The following is an 18,365-nucleotide window of genomic DNA, read 5'->3' as shown; positions in this document are numbered from 1 at the left end:
TTGGGAGCAAATTCAGGGCTCATGTCACGACACAGCAAGGAGACGGATTCACAGAGAGAGAACTTTACAAATCCATCAGAAGAGCTAAATCTATAAGACGATGAGATGGATGACGGCAGCATGTGTTAAAGAACATTTTTCACTCTTTCAACAAGCTCAGCTGTTGTTATGTGGTAACCCTTCAATAGTAGCGTTAGGAGGTGAGTGTTACACGGAGCCTTGACATCATGTTGTGGGGTTCATTTAAGCAGGACATTTATAGTGATAATCTCGTAGATCTCAGTTTCGGCTCAATCACCATCGTGTTACCTCATTCAGCGATAGATAAAGACTTAACAGACATTTATCTAAATGAAAATCTTTAAAGTCGAGGTGAAATTAAAAATGTCATGTTAATCCTTTTAGATTATATCCCCGGTAATTTTGTGCATCTATTTGACAATATAGGCCAAAAAAAATACAGAAAATCCATTTCTTCGTATTCTTAAATCAAAATATGATCATTTTTTCTTCTGGTAAAACTAAATTTCGAGTGTGCTTACGTAAGCTAGCACCAAACAATTTCAACCTGTTAATCAATCTGCAACATTTAGCCGCAGAGCACCAAGAACGCTCGGTCAGTTAGCTAGCTACTGCGCTGTGGAGAACGTCTGTCTATGGCCACTTCTCAACGACCAAATCAAATCCCTCTAATGATATGTCCCGCCTGCACGTCCTGTTTCACTCGGAAATACGCCACGATACGGAAGCTAGATACTCTCGAAATGCCGTTTCAGCTCGACTTTAAAGTAAAATAGAAGTAGAAATAGAAAATTGTGCACAAAACAGAGCTGGAGGGATTTCTAAATCACATGAGGTCCACTTGTGATACTAGTCCCGTTCACACAGGCCTGAAGACATAATAGTTGCTTTCCCATCTTTACAGTTGTTGTACACAGTTGCTTTTTGAGCTTACAAAACACTTAGCTGCAGATGTCAAATCAGGCAAGAGAAGGAAAAAAAAAAAATAGTAAAGCCACTGCACGAGCTCACATCTCTCTCTCTCCCTCTCTGTGTGTGTGAAGGGTAGGTGGAGTTTTGCCTCTTGAATAAATGTACAATATGTCCTCTTTTCCAGGTCCAAGGTTGAATATACCTGCCTTTATATATATATATATATATAGTGTGTCTGCAATCTCTCATTCTCATACTGTCATTCTGTTTATCCACAGTGGGAGTATATGTTCCCTGTAACGTCCATTACATGACTGTCTTTGAAGAGGGACCCTCCTCTTTCTCTTCCTGATGTTTATACCGCTTCTGTTCTGTATCCCTAACTGGGAATCTACACCGTCACTGTTCAGACGAACGTGCACCACAGGCGAGCATCACGACAGCATCTATTTTGCAATCTACACCGGCAAAGATGAGTCTCTATGGTTAGCCAGTGGTAGTTGTGGTAGTTGATGAAGATGAGACGTGGACGAGCTAAAAATAGATCTTTGATAATAAAAACTCTGACGACACGTAAGTTCCGGTCTGAGACTAGATGAGACTCAATGTTAGTGGTGGCTGTCAGACATTCAAAATGCATATTTTCCCCCACTGTGCGTCTAACCTGTCAACATACAAGCAATGCATTGCTGTAACTGGGCAACTCATCGGCTGTCTGCTTCAGTCTGACTGTTTAAATGAGACGCGATGGTGAAAAGTAACCTTTAGATGCTGTGTCTTCATCGCTCTCGTACTGTATGGATGATCTGCTGAAATTCAAAGTCTTAATTTTACGTGAAGCAAACGGGTGAAAACGAGAAGAGGGAGACAGGATGTGAAAATGTGACTGAACCATTTTCTGACTGAGGCTACATCTAAAGTAGCTGCCAAAATTAACTCTGAAATAGACTTGACGTGTGAAACGAACGGAGCAGCAGAAAGTTACTCGCGTATTACGCCCGCCTCCCGCGCAGCATACGCGTCTGCTGGAGACCGCAGCATTGAATAACATTGGAGCGATTCTGTCCCGGCACACACGTGTAAGTTCCCTGTTAGCTTCTGTGTGTGACTTGAGTGTTTATTGAAACTATAAATTTGGATCTAACAGCTCAATAGATTTCTCTCCTTTCACTGGCACTGATGTGAGCAGTATGAAACCAATTGTCACCATCTTGAAGTGCTTTTCTTTCCTTATGTGTTATTATTTCTTAAACCATTTGTCCTTTGTAACCACACGGCACATGTGCAACATTAACATCTGCTAAATGTGTATTAAATGTAAATGTATTGTGCACAAGATCAGTTATGTTCCTCCTACGAATCAGCTTTGCAGGACGTGCTGTGTTTGTGCATTTCTTACATTTGGCCAGAAACAACAGAGCTTTTCCAGTTTATCACTGTTTTTCTTCCATTGATAAATCATGATTGTCTCTGATCAACAAACTCATGAAATAGAAATAAAATCACTCCCTGATTAGACTCACACCCCCATGAATACATACAAAGTTATTTTGATTCATCGAACACCACGCAGATACACACTTTCTTGGCTATTCACAAAATCTGACACACACACACAAACACACACACACACAAAGGGAGTGTTTAACTGAGTGGTGTATCAAGAGTCCCTCTGCTGGCTGTTCAGGGTAATGTCCACTGCAGTGACACCACAGAGAGAGAGAGGAGAGAGGGAGGGAAGAGGAGGACGTCATGGGGCTCTCTCTCCCCCATCGGTTTCTGTTTTCTCTCTCTGCTCATCGCACTTCTTCTCAATTCAACTCAGTTCAAAGGCACTTTATTGGCATGACTGTCCAAAATTAACAATACAGCTGGAGGGGTTTACATTACAGTCTCTCGCTTGCTGTCTCTTTATGTCTCTCTCTCTCTAACAAAATTTCCCCAGCCCCACTGCCGTCTCCTGTTGTGTCGTCAAGTTCCTCTCCCTCTTCCCTTTTATGTTTCTCGCCTCCACTGTCTCTTGCCTCTCTCTCCTCACCTCTCTCACCACCCTTCCTCATTTCTTCTCCTCCTGGTCTACAACGGCAGAGGCAGCTTTCTCTGCTTACAGGCCCAGGGCACAAGCAGCAACCCTGTTTATCTTAGAAGAATAGGCACAGGCCAAAACACCCATGCATGTGTGCACGCAGCGGGAGACGCAAGATGGCAATACCTCACGCTGAAAGAACACAGCCCAAAGGTATATGCATATGAAATTCAGCCGGCATATGTTTGAAAGCAAGAAAAAGAAACAGTTGCATGGTGCCACTTTGCCACCATAAATGCACAAACACACACGCACACACACACACCTGTGCACGCTCTCCGTCGTATTTATACTCGCAGGTGAACGCTGCTTCGTCAAACCTCTTCATCACCTCGCCGACACCCTTGGTGGGGTGAGCCAACATGGGTCTCAGCGGTACACCTGAGAGACGGAAAAGTGGGGAAAAAAAGCAGGAAGTTATTAACTTATAACATCGGGGGAGTATACTACGAAGCAAGTTCAACATACGCAGGCTTTCTGTGGGTAAGTTGGCTCAACAAAGCCACAAGAAGCAGTTAGAGATAAGAGGCATAACAGGCAAGGTGGTTATGAACTTTCTCTGTTAACTCAGGCTTTCACAGAAAAAGGGGCATTTTACGTCATTTGACGCGTCTTCCGCACAAAAGGAGCGATCGGCTGTTTCAATAAGAAGCGATGAATATACAGAAGTTATTACGATGAAAACCAACACTGCCGCTGCAAAAAGGCAAGAGAGGAACGCTGCAGAAATGTATTGTGTTAATACGTAAATTAATGTATTTATTTTACCACACGGTACACTCAGTGCCTTCCGTTTATTTATAATATAACAACTACACAGAGTACAACTTTAACGATAAAACACATGATTTCAGTCGTCATTAAGTCGGATACTTTTACTTCATGAACAATGCATGGGAATAACTTCAGAGTTTGGCCAAATACAATTCAGATAAATTCATTGATTTGCAGCAGATTTTTTAGCCGAAACTCTGAACATAACCTGGTACCGGCCAGGTTAGCTTTGCAGAGCAATACCCCTTTCCCACATAAATGTAGCGCGTTGACGCAGGTTTTTCAGACCCGGGAAGACCCACTTTTAAATGCCGATTGTCTCTGTTCCCATTGACAGTGCAGTATCCTCCTGTTGGTCTCTTTTCTGCTGCATCACCGTCTGACGTCACAAACGTGCCCAAAACAGGGTTAGTACAGTGCAGATGTTCCGGTGGTTAGGTCTTTATTGCATCTATCACTCAGTCAGTCTGTGTATCAAATGCAGTGCCAACAAACTTGGAACGATGTTCGAGCGCTGCTTGGACGGAGACGGGCGGAGTTTGTAGCTGAGATGACGAGGAGTCGCAGAAGTTACAGACGGAGCATAGCATCGTGTCCGAAAGGGGGCGGAGATTAGCGTGTCGACACAGGTTTGGTGTTCCCATCAATGCCGATCGGAGCCAAGGAGATAATTACCCAGGTCTACTGCGGAATCATTTCACCCGGGTCTGAATGCAGATTGTAGCCTTTCCCTCTAAGCAAAAAAGCCGGGTGTTAGCGGGTTTTTTGACCAGTGGGAAAGTGTTTTAAGTTACCATGGTGATCTAGCCAGGTTAAAAGAGAGCCAGCTTCCTGACACTGAAAACTCTGAGCTCAGGCTCAACAGAGCCTCTAATCTCGCTTTGTAGTACACCCGTCTGGCCTCTGGACACCAAAGCAACCACAAAGAAAACAAAGTCATGTATGTTTCATGACGTTTTTAAAGGTTCAGACTAATTGTAAGTGAGCTCAGAAGTTTTCCTTATTTGCCACTTTCTTGATGAGGCTGGGCGGGGCTGTCGCTAACAGGCCCAAGGTTATCAGAGTGAGGCAACTTTTGGATCAGTATGAAATAACATACATATACCCAGGAGCTGTGAAATTAGCTTCAATGACACATTCTCACATGACACATCAGCATCACTCCCACAACAGTTTTCTGTGACAAAACCACAGCTGAAATTAGTTTGTTTGTAGTCTCATTTGGCCGTAATATGAAAGTCCTGTGACTAACAACCCCTTTGGGCTTTGCTGCTAAGTTAAGCTTAAAAAGAAGCAGAGGAGTGTTATAATGAAATATACCAAACAAATTGCTTTAATTGCTGCTTACAGAGGATGGAGCCAGACATGAGAGGACAGTCGGTTTTTGTCCAAGCTGGCTGGTGCTATCCAAAAAAGACAACAGCTCCTTTCACATTTAGGAACAGAACATCCCTCTGTGTGAAAAAAAAACTATTGTTTACCTGCCAAAATAGCGGCTAGATTTGTCTAACTGACCAACAAGGGCCAATTTACTTTCCCAATTTAGTGGTGTTCAGATGGTGGCTGGTATTAATTTCCTACCTTGGTGCCAAGGCTCCGTATCACAAATAGCTTGACAACAGTGTAATTGGGAGCTAATCCTTAGTTTAGTGGTATCTTTTATCTTTCTGTGATAAATGACTCAACTAAAATAACTGACTCACCTCCACTGCACGGATCAATAAACACACACCAGTCCCTGCTTGGGATCTTACAGCCTCTGTGCGCCCTTATTGGCTGCTTACCTGGAGTGAGCTTGCAGTGATTGGGCAGCTGGTCTATGCCCTCTTTTAGAAGAACGGGGATCAGGACGTCGTAATTGGGCATCTCGCTGGACGGGAGAGTGCAGGGAGATGAGGTGGTTGTGTTTGGGAGGAAAAAGAAAATAAAAAAATCAATACCATCCAGAATGAAAGTGAGAACAATGAGTGAGGGAGAATCAGGGACAGGGCTTAAGGGAGGGATAAGACATCGTAGTGGTGTCGAGGAGAGACTGCAAAGTGATTCGAGGAGGCCTGGGTTACCAGTAAGTCTGTTTGAGAATGAGACTCTTCTCTTCGATCCAAGCCCGCCTGCTCTCCGTGCTCATCCCCTTCCCAGCGTCAATCACAGCAGGAGGGAAAACTATACGGAAAAAAATGCATTTCAAACAGATCTGTGTAAGCGTTTGAACATTTGTATGACAGAACAGTTGTTGGATGAAAGTTCAGAGGCACTTCAAAAGGCCGGGAAACATAGCAGACTCACTGCAGATCAATTACATGTGTACAGCTGCAGCTGGTGTTCTCTACAATACTGGATTCACTCAGCCTAAATATGTAGTTTCAGTCTCACTGGGGTTAAGATGATAAAAATACGGCCTGATTAAGAGTTTTGTTTCCCAGTTCAACATTAATAATTACTAGAGATATAAATATACCTCAATACTAATTCATGAAAATAAATTATTCATTGCAATGACCCACCTCAGCGCTACAAAGAACTTGCTCTTAGTTGACCTGCCTGATTAAATAATGGTTAAATAAATAAATAAAAATGTTATAAAAACATTACCATACCTGGCCACAGATTAATGCAAATTCCACCGAGCCCCCTGCTCTAATTGAGACTTATCAAAGCATACCTCCGAGTCATGAGTAAGCCACGAATACTAATACAGTCAGGAAGGAATGTATTTAATAAGGTGTAGGTGGTGTCAGTGATAACAGGTCGGATAAGTGCTGAAAGCAGCTGGCGAGAGACAGACTGTCAAGACTTCCTGAAGAAAGTGATAAATTCAGAGACATATTGGTGAGAAGACGTGTTGATTTCCTCATCAAGAACTCAAAATAGCTGCTTTTGTTGACATAACATGTTTAGAGGTTACACATTTGTTTGATTTACAATTAAAATAAGAATTGAGGGAATATTTTAACACTGTTTTAACAAGCGCTCTATAAATAAAACTAATTTCTTCTTGCTCTAACAGCCCACCTCCTCACCTTTGAGTGTGATCTCCCAGTTGAGTTTTAATTTAAATTTAATGAAGGAAAGTTCCATCATACCACAAAGTACAGAAGAGTCTTATTAATACAACCAGAGCCGTCGCATGGGCTGTGCGAAGCGTGCAACCACACAGGGCCTGGTGCCTCTGAAGGGCCTCGCACAGGGTCCGCAGCAACACTTCAAAAGTGGCGCAATTCTGCAGGTAAACCGCAGACCTGGCAACCCTGGCTTCACATCCTGCATTCTTATTATATTTTAAAGACTGTTGTTGACCCCCCATAATTTTGAATTGATTCAATGAAATGAAATATATTACAGCTGCAGGCCCTGTTAATATACAAGGAGCCTCATTCACCTTCATTAGACTTTATATACTGTATATCTATATAAAATAAAAAACTGTGATGCAGACTCGCAGGTTACAACTCGCGTCATTGACAGCATGTGGACACATAGTTTATACTTTATAGTAACTGTGCAAGGAAATACGGACAGATCTCGACCTCACTGAGCCAGGTACAGAGCATGAAAAACACATGACAGACATGTGTTACATAAGCTCGTCTCGTAAAGCCTGTGGTTAACAAGGGGAGATTTATGCCTTTGATTACCATGGCAACGGTTGAAACATTCAGGTCAGCCCTATAAAAATCTGTCTTCAACGCAATACAGGCGTGTGCGACTCTCTCTCTGTTTCTTTGCAGAGCATGTGTGACTTCAGAAGCTGAAACCTCCCCGCCATATCAGAACGACACGGGATGGGAGAGGTAGATTGCCCAGTGCCACTATTTAAATCGATCACAGGTGGCGTCGTTCTCTCGGATGGATAAAAAAAAAATTTCTAAAATGGGTCGCCAAATATACTCCTACTTTACTTGGGCTGCCCATGTGTGGGAAACCCTGGATATTGCGTCGTTACATAGTGCATGCTCCATCTCGCTGCTCACTGCAGAGACGGAGGAGAAGGGGAAACAATGTCGGCTGCATGACAGTGCGACAGATTTCGTAAACACGAGTCGGGTGTTGAGAAAAGAAAAATAATTTAAAAAAAGGAAGAATTTAATAAGTCACTGCGAGGATCGCTGGATACATTTATCAACACTTCCAGATACGTGGTGGCTGAGCAGTTGTGCAAAGCTAGCAGGCATGCATGTCAAGGCGGCTGCGCGGCGGCTCTGAACACTACCATTAAAAATGTCTGCAAATAAGGAAATTGGATGAAACGCCAGCTTTTCCAGAGATGGCGGACAAAATCCACAGTCCTGGATGCGTGCAGAAATATATTCAGACACAGAAAAAGGATTTTGTCCCTCATAACTTACAATGGAATCGCTTCAGGATGGACCTCCCAATGGTCAGTAAGAACAGAAGCAATGATGTCAGAACACATACAGTATGTGTACCTGACAACATACTCGAAAAATTGTGATCCTTCACTTTAAAATTCAAGATTACCTTGTCCAGGTGGGGTGAGGCACACAGCCTGGCTCAGTGCTGATAGGACACTCTGCTCAGCCAGGCCTATCCTCAGCTTCCCAGCTAGGGACCTGTCAATCAAAACCACAAGACCATCAGCTGTCAGCGCTAAAGGCCATTTGCACCATCCGCCAACAACAACATCTACACGCTTGAATGTACAGACCAGGAGTTAAAAAATGAACAGCAATATTTGTGTGTCTATAAACACCCAGGCGTGTGTGTGTGTGTGTGTGAGGGAGTGTTATTCTACCTGACGATGTAGCGGGCCTCGGAAAAGCGGCATGCCACAAAGAGGCCTTTGATGATGTCGATTTTCTTATTCATGGCCTGAGGCAGGCAGGAGGAAATTGAGATTCACAGAAGATGAGCGAGAGGAGACAGAATGCAAAAAGACTGAGGTCACCAGCGAGTACAAACTCCATGTTCAAACCAGAGTGTGAAAAAAATGATGATAAAATAACACGACACAGCAGCAGCGGGGATGAATAGGGAACTAATTGCTGAAGAGATTCCAGCCAGGTGATGAGTTTACACATAGGCTTCTGATGTAGACAAACAAAATACTCTTCCCTCTGATACACAATCACATTAACATTTCCTTATTTCCACACCTGACCCCAACACTGAGAGGCAATAGAGTGAAAACAATATTTTCCCAAGACTGCTTCCCCCTAATGAAAATGTTATTCTGTGGCTCACCGAGTTTCCACTCATGCTTGCAATTTCCTTCAATTTCCTGAACACGCCCCCTGCTGTCAGGCTGGCCGGTTGGAACATCGTGCGCTGGTTGCTGCGGGAACTCTCGGCCACAAGACCCAGATCTCCTTTCTCCTGCGCCTCTGCCTTGATTTTGTCCAATTGTCGCCCTGGAAACAAGAGCGAGACCGTAAATGACAGCCGCATCGCTGGCTGATGAGCTAAGAAGGGTCGAATTAGCAGTTAGGCAGGGAATGCACAAGCAAGTGTTTGGATGCAACAGAATGGTTATGTTTGTGTGTGTGTCCATTAATGTGTGTGTGTGCGCCTATTACCAGTTGCTTGAGCAACAGCTTTCATCAGCACCGTCTCTCCAACGCCAAGCTCCATCCCCAGGTGGGCAGGACCCAGCTGGTTCAAACACAGGTACACACAGCACAGCAGGTCATCTGGAAAAATAACACAAACGCACACATAAACAGAAAGCTCATTTTATTACACAGAACACATAAGCATGCAGAACAGAAAACCACAGACACAAACATGCAGGCCAGCAAAGAGAAGCACACACAGAAGTAAAAACAGAACGCAACATCACACAAACAGACACACCGGAGAGCAACAAACCAACATATGGACAGACTCACAAACACTGAAACAAACACACACACAGAAACACTGACGCATGAAAACACTTGGACACACACACAGAAAACACACATTTTATAACACACATAAGCATAAGCATGCAGAACAAAAAACCACAGAAACAAAAGTACAAGCCGACAATGAGACACACACACAAATAAAAACACCACACACAGATGCAGAGGAAAACAACCACCCAATCATTAACACACAACCGAAGACATACAGAACCAAAGCAAGACAATCTCACTCGCACAAAAAGAGACACACATGGACATATACACTCCTTTCCCACCAAAATTAGCGTGTAGCCGCAGGTTTTTCAGTCCCGGGACGACCCGCTAATAAATGCAGATTGCCAGTGAAGTATAGCTGCCGGTCTCTTTTCTGCTGCGTTACTGTCTGACGTCACAAACGTGCCCAAAACAGGTTAGGTCTTTATTGTATCTATTACTCATTCAGTCTGTTTATCAAACTTGTCGTCGACAAATTTGGAACGATGTTCGAGTGCTGCTCGGACGTAGACGGGTGGAATATGTAGCTGAGATGACGAGGAGTCGCAGAAGTTTCCGCGATGGGGCATAGCATCACGCGGGTTTTTTGATCCCATCAATGCCGATCAGAGCCGAGGTCGATAATAACCCGGGTCTACTGCAGAGTCATTTGCCCGGGTCTGAATGCAGACTGTAACCTTTCCCAAGCAAAAAAGTGACAGCGTTTTTTTGGACCAGTGGGAAAGAGGCTTATAGACACAAAAACAAACTCTCAAGACACACAAATACAAAATTATTGTCCACACACACTCAGATACCACACAAAAGAAGGCTAGACACTCACACACACACATAATACAAACACACACACAGAACATTGGATTCCCACAGGTACATGCTCACAGACACACACACAGCCACACATCAATGAACTGACTCATCCTCCCACGTTTATGTGCAACCTGGCTTCATCATCATCTCCTTGATAGAGTGGCTGGCAGCCAGCTGCCTGTGTAGCTACATCAGCATGCATTATGGGAGAGATAAAATACCATTTACCTGGAGAGAGCAGCAGCACGGAGCGAAACAGGTTCGACAACGTCTCGATGTTTCTCAGCCTGGGAAATGACAACGGGATTGCTTTGAGACAAGGAAGACGAGTTAAACGAATTTTAAAGCCGTCCTGTAAATACCGGGAGGTGGGAAATGAGATTTGTCTGGAGGTTTTAATCGGAAATGGAAGCTGGGCAGGCAGATGAACTGTTCGTTTATGAAACGCTATACATCAATAGTAAGTGGGTGGAGAAAATGCAAGTTATTACCGCGATGTTTGTCATTCAACATCCTCAAAAGAATAAAGAAAGTCTGAAAAGGCATTTTCAATTTGTTGGTTAGAGACTTAAGCTATGACTCATCCTTTAAGAGGAATCAACTGGATTCCTGAAGCTGAGAATCACAAGCATCACTTATACCAAAACCTGGATTATTGCAGGTTTCTGGTCTTTTTTTAGCTCAAGAGTTTAAAAATAATAGAAAGAAACCTGCAAGAAAAAAAATCCTCAGGAAAGTTTCCAAGAAAGTGGCAGAGAATAAAGGCGGAGAGCCGCCATTAAAAGAAACCCAAGTGTGAAAAAACACTTGTTAAAATCTTGAGCATTCCTAGAAAGTGACCTAATTGTAGAATTTCTTCATGTTCCCTGCCCTCCCCGGAAAATTAATCCAATTTCCTCACTTTCCCTGGCTGGAACACACGTCTCTAATTATGCTCCCAGAAATTCCCAGCAGGACGCTTGAATGGTAATTTTGTAAAAATGCTTTGAAATATACTTTAAGCTTTGAACATAGCCGAGGCTCGTTTCTCCCACATGGATTTTATCTCATTCTGGGGTTAAATAAACATCTTTCTCTTCCATATGGAGCTCTTACCTGCCAGAGTCCTCTTCTATCTTCTCGAAGGTGCGAGCCACCGCCAAGTATGGTACTCTAGAGGGTGATGAGCATGTAGTTAGCAGGCGAAGCATCCACGCTGACAGATTTTTACACTCACAGCGTTAAGCTGACTCAGCTGTTCAGAGCAACTAGCAATTAGTGCCACAGTAGACAGAGCTTTGATTCTGTGTAATCAAAACCTGCATGAAAGCAACGATGGGAAGGACAAAGGTCAGAGCTTCCTTGGTGGGAAAATTGTGTCCTAACAGTGCTGTTTGATATGCAAAAAGAGCTATTATGCTCCCTACAGGGATGACTGCCAAAGGGGAAAGTTTTTTAGAACAAAAGCCTCCAAAAGAGAATTTTCTGCAGAGATTTGTTCAGATGAACCATGGGAGTTAAACACAATCCAAGGCTAAAATCAAATTATTTCAGGATCTGTTTTTGTTTCTTTTATCTCTGAAGCAGCAGATGGTTCGCACCATTTCCAAAATGAGAAAAACTCAGTTGCAAAAAATAAATCAAAGTTTATCAAATTCAACAGCAATTCATTTAAAGTGTGTTACTTTTGCATTAAGCATTACAATCATTGCGGGAGCATATAACACTTGTGACGTCTTTGGGCTCTCCATTATACAGATATTTATGCAATAACACCAGAAGGCCAGTTATTACGTCTGCTTTTTACACGGCTGTGTTAGGTACTTGATTCTGATTGGTTAATCACAGCATTTCAAGGGTTGCTATTTCTCAAGAGCAGACCGTTGTTATGAAGAACAGACCGTTGCTAGGGATGCGGCTCTAATCACACAATCCGCAGGACTAACTGTAACCATATCAATCCACCGAAAGAAGTCCGGTCTGTTTACAGAGGGAAAAAGAAAAGAGACGAAAAACAGCGGAGAGAAAGCAATTAAGGTTAAACGATGCAAAAACTGAAGACGGCACAGGTAGCAAACATTAAACAGAACACAGTACGGGATACAGCGGTGTTTAAAGACGGTGAATGTCAACAGACTCTGACAGTGATGAGACAGAAAATCTCAATCAGGTGCTGCGCCGATTCCTGCGGTCCGGTTCACCGCGTCTTACTTCACCATATGTGGAAATGTTTCAATTTAATGTGAGTAAAAACAGCTAGCTTAGCTCATTTTAAGAAGGCTACAGAGTTAACCGTTGCTATAAACGCAGATCTCACTGAGTGTAACGGACTTTTTAAAACAGAAAAACATGGTGCCTTAGTCTCTCTGCTCTCTCTTGTATCAATATTTGGTACCAGTCGATGTAACTGTAATCAATACTTGGTAGTACTGACTTAATTTGTTTAGAACCAAAGCCTTGTGATTTTTCTGGGACTGATTTTTCGCCTTAACTTTCAGAAAGCAGTACCCATCTGGTACTTCAATATTAAAAACACACGAAACATGACTTTGCTCAGTAGTTGACCCGAGTGTACGCTGCATGTCTTGCACCGTGACCTTGATGTAAAATTCCATAATTTTTCCATGACGCTCCATTACTGAGTCAGAGCACTTCCCTGGCCTGAAAAATTGATCTGCCCTGAGTTTCTTAATGTTTTACTGTGGAAGGTCAGAGAAAACCAGACCGGTGTAGAGGTGAGAAAACACTGATCATCATCACTGCTGGCTGAAACCTTTTACCTTAAGTCTCAATGACTGTTGCATATAAGGAATCTTTGCTTATTTTTGTATCACTAGCTATGATTTCGGTCTCGTTTTGGGCTCAATCTTCTCCTCAAATGTCGAATGTCAAGCTAAACATGTTTTTTTCTATTAACCAAAAATTCAATAACACTTGAGAAATAGGTACAGATGTAAGAATTGGCGGATTCAAGATTCTTAAATCAATGTTAAAGTCATTCTTAAGAGAAAACGTCACACATATTCTCCTCCTATTTGTGACGACATGTTGCATTGCTTTGTTTCATGTGATACATTCAACTTATTTTTAGATGTTTTATAGATCAATCAAATAATCAAAAGTAACATTTAGAGCCCTTTAGAGAAATGAGTGATTAAATACATTCCTGCGAAGTAACCTATGTGTAACATCGTCTATCACAAGTCTTCAACTTATGGTCAACCTCGGAACCCATCGGCTATTGTCTGAGGATGGTGAACTTTTACGGCCATTCCGGTTTAGCCAGCATTTAGCATAAGGACTTCATGCCAAGACTTCCTTTTTCTGTGAGCTGCATTGTTTACAGTCCAGTTAGCAACTAGCAACAAAAGTGAGGTGAAATTCTCCCCTCCAGATACAGTTACACAGAGGCTGCTTACTTCAGCGGGATGAACCAGAAAAAGAAAGATTTTCTCGTGATTGACTTTAATTAACACATTACCCACTGTTTACTTGTACATTTTCTAAGAGTGTATATTTTATATATTTTGTTATCTAATTTTGTACTTTTTTATATATATATATATATAATATATATATATATATATATATATATATATATATATAATCGATAGATATATATATTTTGATCTTTATTTTTTACCCTCTGTGTGCTGATTCTTTCCTATTGTATTGTACTGTATAAGCTGCTGGAGACTGAATTTCCCAGAGGGAGTCATCCCAAAGGGATCAATAAAGTTGAGTCTAAGTCTAAGTCTAAGTCTAACAGGTCTTAAGTTTGCTGAAATAATATCATGATGAAGAGTCAAAGTGAAGCTTTGTCAGGTCTGTCATCAAGAGGAGAAGAAATCTACTTTAAAATGAGAAGCTTGTTAAACGGAGGTCGGATCAATCATTTCTGACGCCTTCAAGGACGTCGGGAAATCTAAACGCTGCTTCACACAGCTTCACACAAATTTGTCTCAAGTTGAATTTTAGATCTAGAACGGATTGTTAGCCGTCAGCATGCAGATATCTGTTCATGGAGATTAATAAGAAGCTAAATTGTTGTCAGATGATGCTGATGGGAACCGGGATGTCTTTACGGCGCATTATGGTTCGCCTGCTTTTGCTCTCCACACAGACTGTTTTTCCTGCATACGCCGGAGCCTGCTGATACGCGATTGGTCAATATTACTCGGACTACAAGGGTACTACAGATGGAAACCTGAATACTTCCCATAATAAAAATCCACGCCCCTGCCTACGGAGTCTACACTTTTTATGGTTAACAGCCAATGCTAACTCTGGGTTGGGGACAAAAAAACAATTAAGACTTCCCATTAGCCTGAATAAGCTGGACACTGTGTAGGCAAAGTAAAAGTGGGCTGGAATTACTTTTGGCCCTGCTTCCAGCATGCGTGGTCCACTGGATGGTAGCTGGATCTGGATGGATCGTAGTCCGTTTGTCCTGAGGCTGACTCACTGAGGAAGAACACAACGGGGAGAAGAGCAAATTAAAAGAGAAACATAATGATAGTGACAGCTGTATCAGTCAGGTCTCTGTGTAGACAGACAATCATGCACACCATCACCATAAAAATGAGATACTCTGAAATGTTAGGAGAGTTTTGGAGGACACGTTAAAGAAGATGAACACCAGAGTTCATCCTGAAAGACAAACACCAGTTACTTGTTAAGAATTAAAATGCACTGGATTTAAAAAGAAGAGCGCTTCCCAAGTCAGCAATGTTAAATAATTCATTATTAAAAAAACACTAATAAAGATGGTTAAAAAGTCACACTTTCTACTGTAGTACATGAAAAATATGTCAACTTTTTCTTCATCTCAAACTAAAACTTGAGAAAAACAAAGTATCTTTTGATTACAAGCAGAGGGAGTGCAGCTGTGAACTTTCTTCTTGTATGCAATGCCAATCACTCCTACACAGTCGCACACCAGGCAGTGATAAAAAATAAATAGTTAGGGAGATGAAAAATACATTCTTCTCTTGTAGAGCTAAAAATAGAGTGTGGCTGGAATAGTTAACGTGACCTCAAAATGACAAAGCAGTAATACGCTGCTGCTGTTGTTTGTTTATTTACAGGTAATAAAAGCACTGCTTTACCTAAGACAGACTCAGGTAATGTGAAAGTACAGTCATAATGAATAATGAATGATGAATATAGACATTAAGCACTATAGAGCACACACTTTAGGTAGAGCTACAAAATCTTCTGTTATCAAAACATTGATTTAGATTTGCATCTGGATCGAGATCTTCTTCCATATACACACAGTGATCAATCATTTAACTGTGACAGCTCAAGTAATTGAGAAAGTATGACGAAAGGTGAACAGAAATCAGTTGTTATAAATATCACGGCCTAATTTTCACTGAAATCTCTTGATGTTTTTTGCCATACTCTGATAAGTTCTGCACAAATTTAGACCCATTTGTTAAGTTGTTAAACTATTCAAAGCCCCCCTCCAGTGAACAGTAAGTGTTTAAAGTCGAGGTGAAATGAAAAATGTCATTTTAATCCTTTTAGATCACATCCCCCGTAATATTGTGCATCTATTAAATATATAGGCCAAAAAAAAACAGAAAATCCATTTCTTCGTATTCTTATATCAAAATCTGATCATTTTTTCTTCCGGTAAAACTAAATTTCACGCGTGCTTACGTAAGTTAGCACCAAACAATTTCAACCAATCAATCTGCAACATTTAGCCGCAGAGCACCAAGAACGCTCGGTCAGTTAGCTAGCTACTGCGCTGTGGAGAACGTCTGTCTACGCCCACTTCTCAACGATCAAATCAAATCCCTCTGATGATATTTCCCGCCTGCTTGTAAACATCTCCATGTGGTGTTCTTCACGTGCTACAAGACATATCAGGGACAACATCAGCAGTCATCTCCATGACTGGGCCTGTCTGCTTTTAAACTGCAGTGTAAAAAAACATAGACAGAATTTATTATTTCAAGCAGAGCATTTTATATGTCTGAAAACATGACTGGAGCTGCTCTTTTAGAATCAGGGCTGAAATTCAGATAGATAGGCTGTTGTTTAAAAATCAGTTTGAGAGGAAGACGTCACACCTCATCAATACTGTTTCAATGTTATGATAAAAAATAACACGTTGAGGCTATCACTGCTGTCCTGAGATTTAGCTATGATATCAATAAAACTGAACTTGGCAAAAAACAAACAAACAGACCAGCCACCTGCAGACCCATTGCACAAAGTAATGCTAATTTTCTCATTTGGCAGCAGTTCCGTGTATGCGTCCATCGTGCTTCACTGATTTCACTGGAATTGTCAATGGACAAAAATCTAAAGCAGGGGTTCCCAACCTTTTTGACTACATGGACCAGACAATAGCAGAAAACCCTTTATAAAGCATTAAATACGTCTTCACACGCTGTGATTGAGATGAGCCGGAGGTGATCCACGCTTAGTTTATCAGAGTTATCATGCTGCGTGGGGAGGAGACAGACGTTAGGAGAGGAGCAGATATGACGCAGACCTGTTTGTGTTTTGATGCTCGTACCTAAATCAATAACGTTGCGATCCTTCCGTATTTCTGCGCACAGTTAAAGTAAAAAACTTCGTCTCCACAGGCTGTCATATGCCCATATGCTGTGTAGTTCATATATTTCACTGATAAACACAGAGCTTTAGAGGGGCATCAGGCTTCATGATCTAAGCTTCATGGGATGTAAAGCCAGGGTTGCCAGGTCTGCGTTTTTCCAGCTGAATTAGGCGACTTTTGAAGTGTCTATCGAGGCACGAGGCCCTGTGTGGTTGCACACTTCACACAGCCCATTCGATGGTTCTGACTCCGCGTATGTTTGGAATGTCACAGACACCTATTGGGTTTCGCAGCCCGGTGCTGAACCACCTACGGCCCGGTATCGGTCCGCGGACCGGGGGGTTGGAAACCTCTGATGTAAAAGGGTTTCAGAGTAGGCTTTCAGTGTGAGCTAGGGCTGTGAAGGTACTGAATTTTTCTAGCCACAGTGAAACATTAAGGTCCCCCTGTAGTTTCGGCAGTTTGATCGTGCTCTGCGTGACAGCGCTTCACAACCTAGCTGCTGCACTGAGAGAGAGAGAGAGAGAGAAAGAGACAGACCCCTGTTTAAATTGTGACTTGCAGAGGAGACATGTAATATTGGACCTTTTATCGTTATTAAGCTTTAACGTTTATTTCAGTTTCAGTTAATTTACTGAACCTGGCAAGCTACAGGTCTGTGACATTCAAAAACAAAAGTGGAGATGTGGCGTTACATAACCACAGTGTTGCGGTCCTGCGGTCAGGCAGATGTGTCACAGCCCTAGTGTGAGCACCCGCATCTTGAACAGAATAGTGTGATATGGCCATGCAGAAGAACCAAAAACACAGATGTGAGTAACAAAATGTAAAAATTAAGTTTAATAAGGTTAAGGGAACTAGTTTTCTCATTTATGATGTTATCAATTAACCCATTCGTTTTTTGGTCTATAAAATGTCAGGAGTCTCTCCCAGCTGTCTTTGGGCGAGAAGCAGGGTCTGGACTGATCATCAGTCAATCACAGGGCTGACACATCGAGACAGACAACCTTTCACGCTCACATTCTCACATCTACGAGCAATTTGGAGTCATCAATTAACGAGCATGTCTTTGGACTGTGGGAGGAAGTCAGAGTACACAGAGGGAACCCAAGCATGCACGTGGAGAACATGCAAACTGCACATAGAAAGACCCTCTACATCCGAACCACTGCAGCACTCCACTGAGCAGAATTAGCTTCCTCCATTTGCCCAGAACATGCACATACTTTACCAAAGGGGTCAGAGGTCAATGTCAGCTGAACAGTAAAAGGTAAAAGTTCAGTCGCAGTAAGCAGGCGGGTGAGGCACACAAAGCCTGCCTGTAACTTCCTGTTGTACTCTGCGT

At 42.3% G+C, this 18,365-nt stretch overlaps 1 protein-coding gene across 2 annotated transcripts in view; it reads right to left on the bottom strand.

Moving 5' to 3' along the window:
* Window positions 1-18,365, bottom strand: part of lig1 (ligase I, DNA, ATP-dependent) — a 65,692-nt gene that overhangs the window by 34,628 nt on the left and 12,699 nt on the right. For both annotated transcript variants that reach the window (XM_069684550.1, XM_069684551.1), the window contains exons 8-17: window positions 14,821-14,907; window positions 11,560-11,616; window positions 10,693-10,751; window positions 9,328-9,441; window positions 8,996-9,162; window positions 8,547-8,623; window positions 8,273-8,364; window positions 5,857-5,956; window positions 5,578-5,663; window positions 3,285-3,400 (exon numbers count right to left, since the gene is read on the bottom strand). In XM_069684550.1, the coding sequence (XP_069540651.1) occupies window positions 3,285-3,400; window positions 5,578-5,663; window positions 5,857-5,956; window positions 8,273-8,364; window positions 8,547-8,623; window positions 8,996-9,162; window positions 9,328-9,441; window positions 10,693-10,751; window positions 11,560-11,616; window positions 14,821-14,907 (955 nt within the window). The remainder of the gene's footprint in view (window positions 1-3,284; window positions 3,401-5,577; window positions 5,664-5,856; window positions 5,957-8,272; window positions 8,365-8,546; window positions 8,624-8,995; window positions 9,163-9,327; window positions 9,442-10,692; window positions 10,752-11,559; window positions 11,617-14,820; window positions 14,908-18,365) is intronic.

Source organism: Semicossyphus pulcher, unplaced genomic scaffold (assembly GCF_022749685.1).
Source record: "Semicossyphus pulcher isolate SPU_LCO1_2020_fin unplaced genomic scaffold, fSemPul1.0.p SCAF_7, whole genome shotgun sequence".
Classification (NCBI taxonomy): Eukaryota; Metazoa; Chordata; class Actinopteri; order Labriformes; family Labridae; genus Semicossyphus; species Semicossyphus pulcher.
The sequence above is the reverse complement of the archived record's forward strand: the minus strand, read 5'-3'. Positions and strand labels throughout refer to the sequence as shown.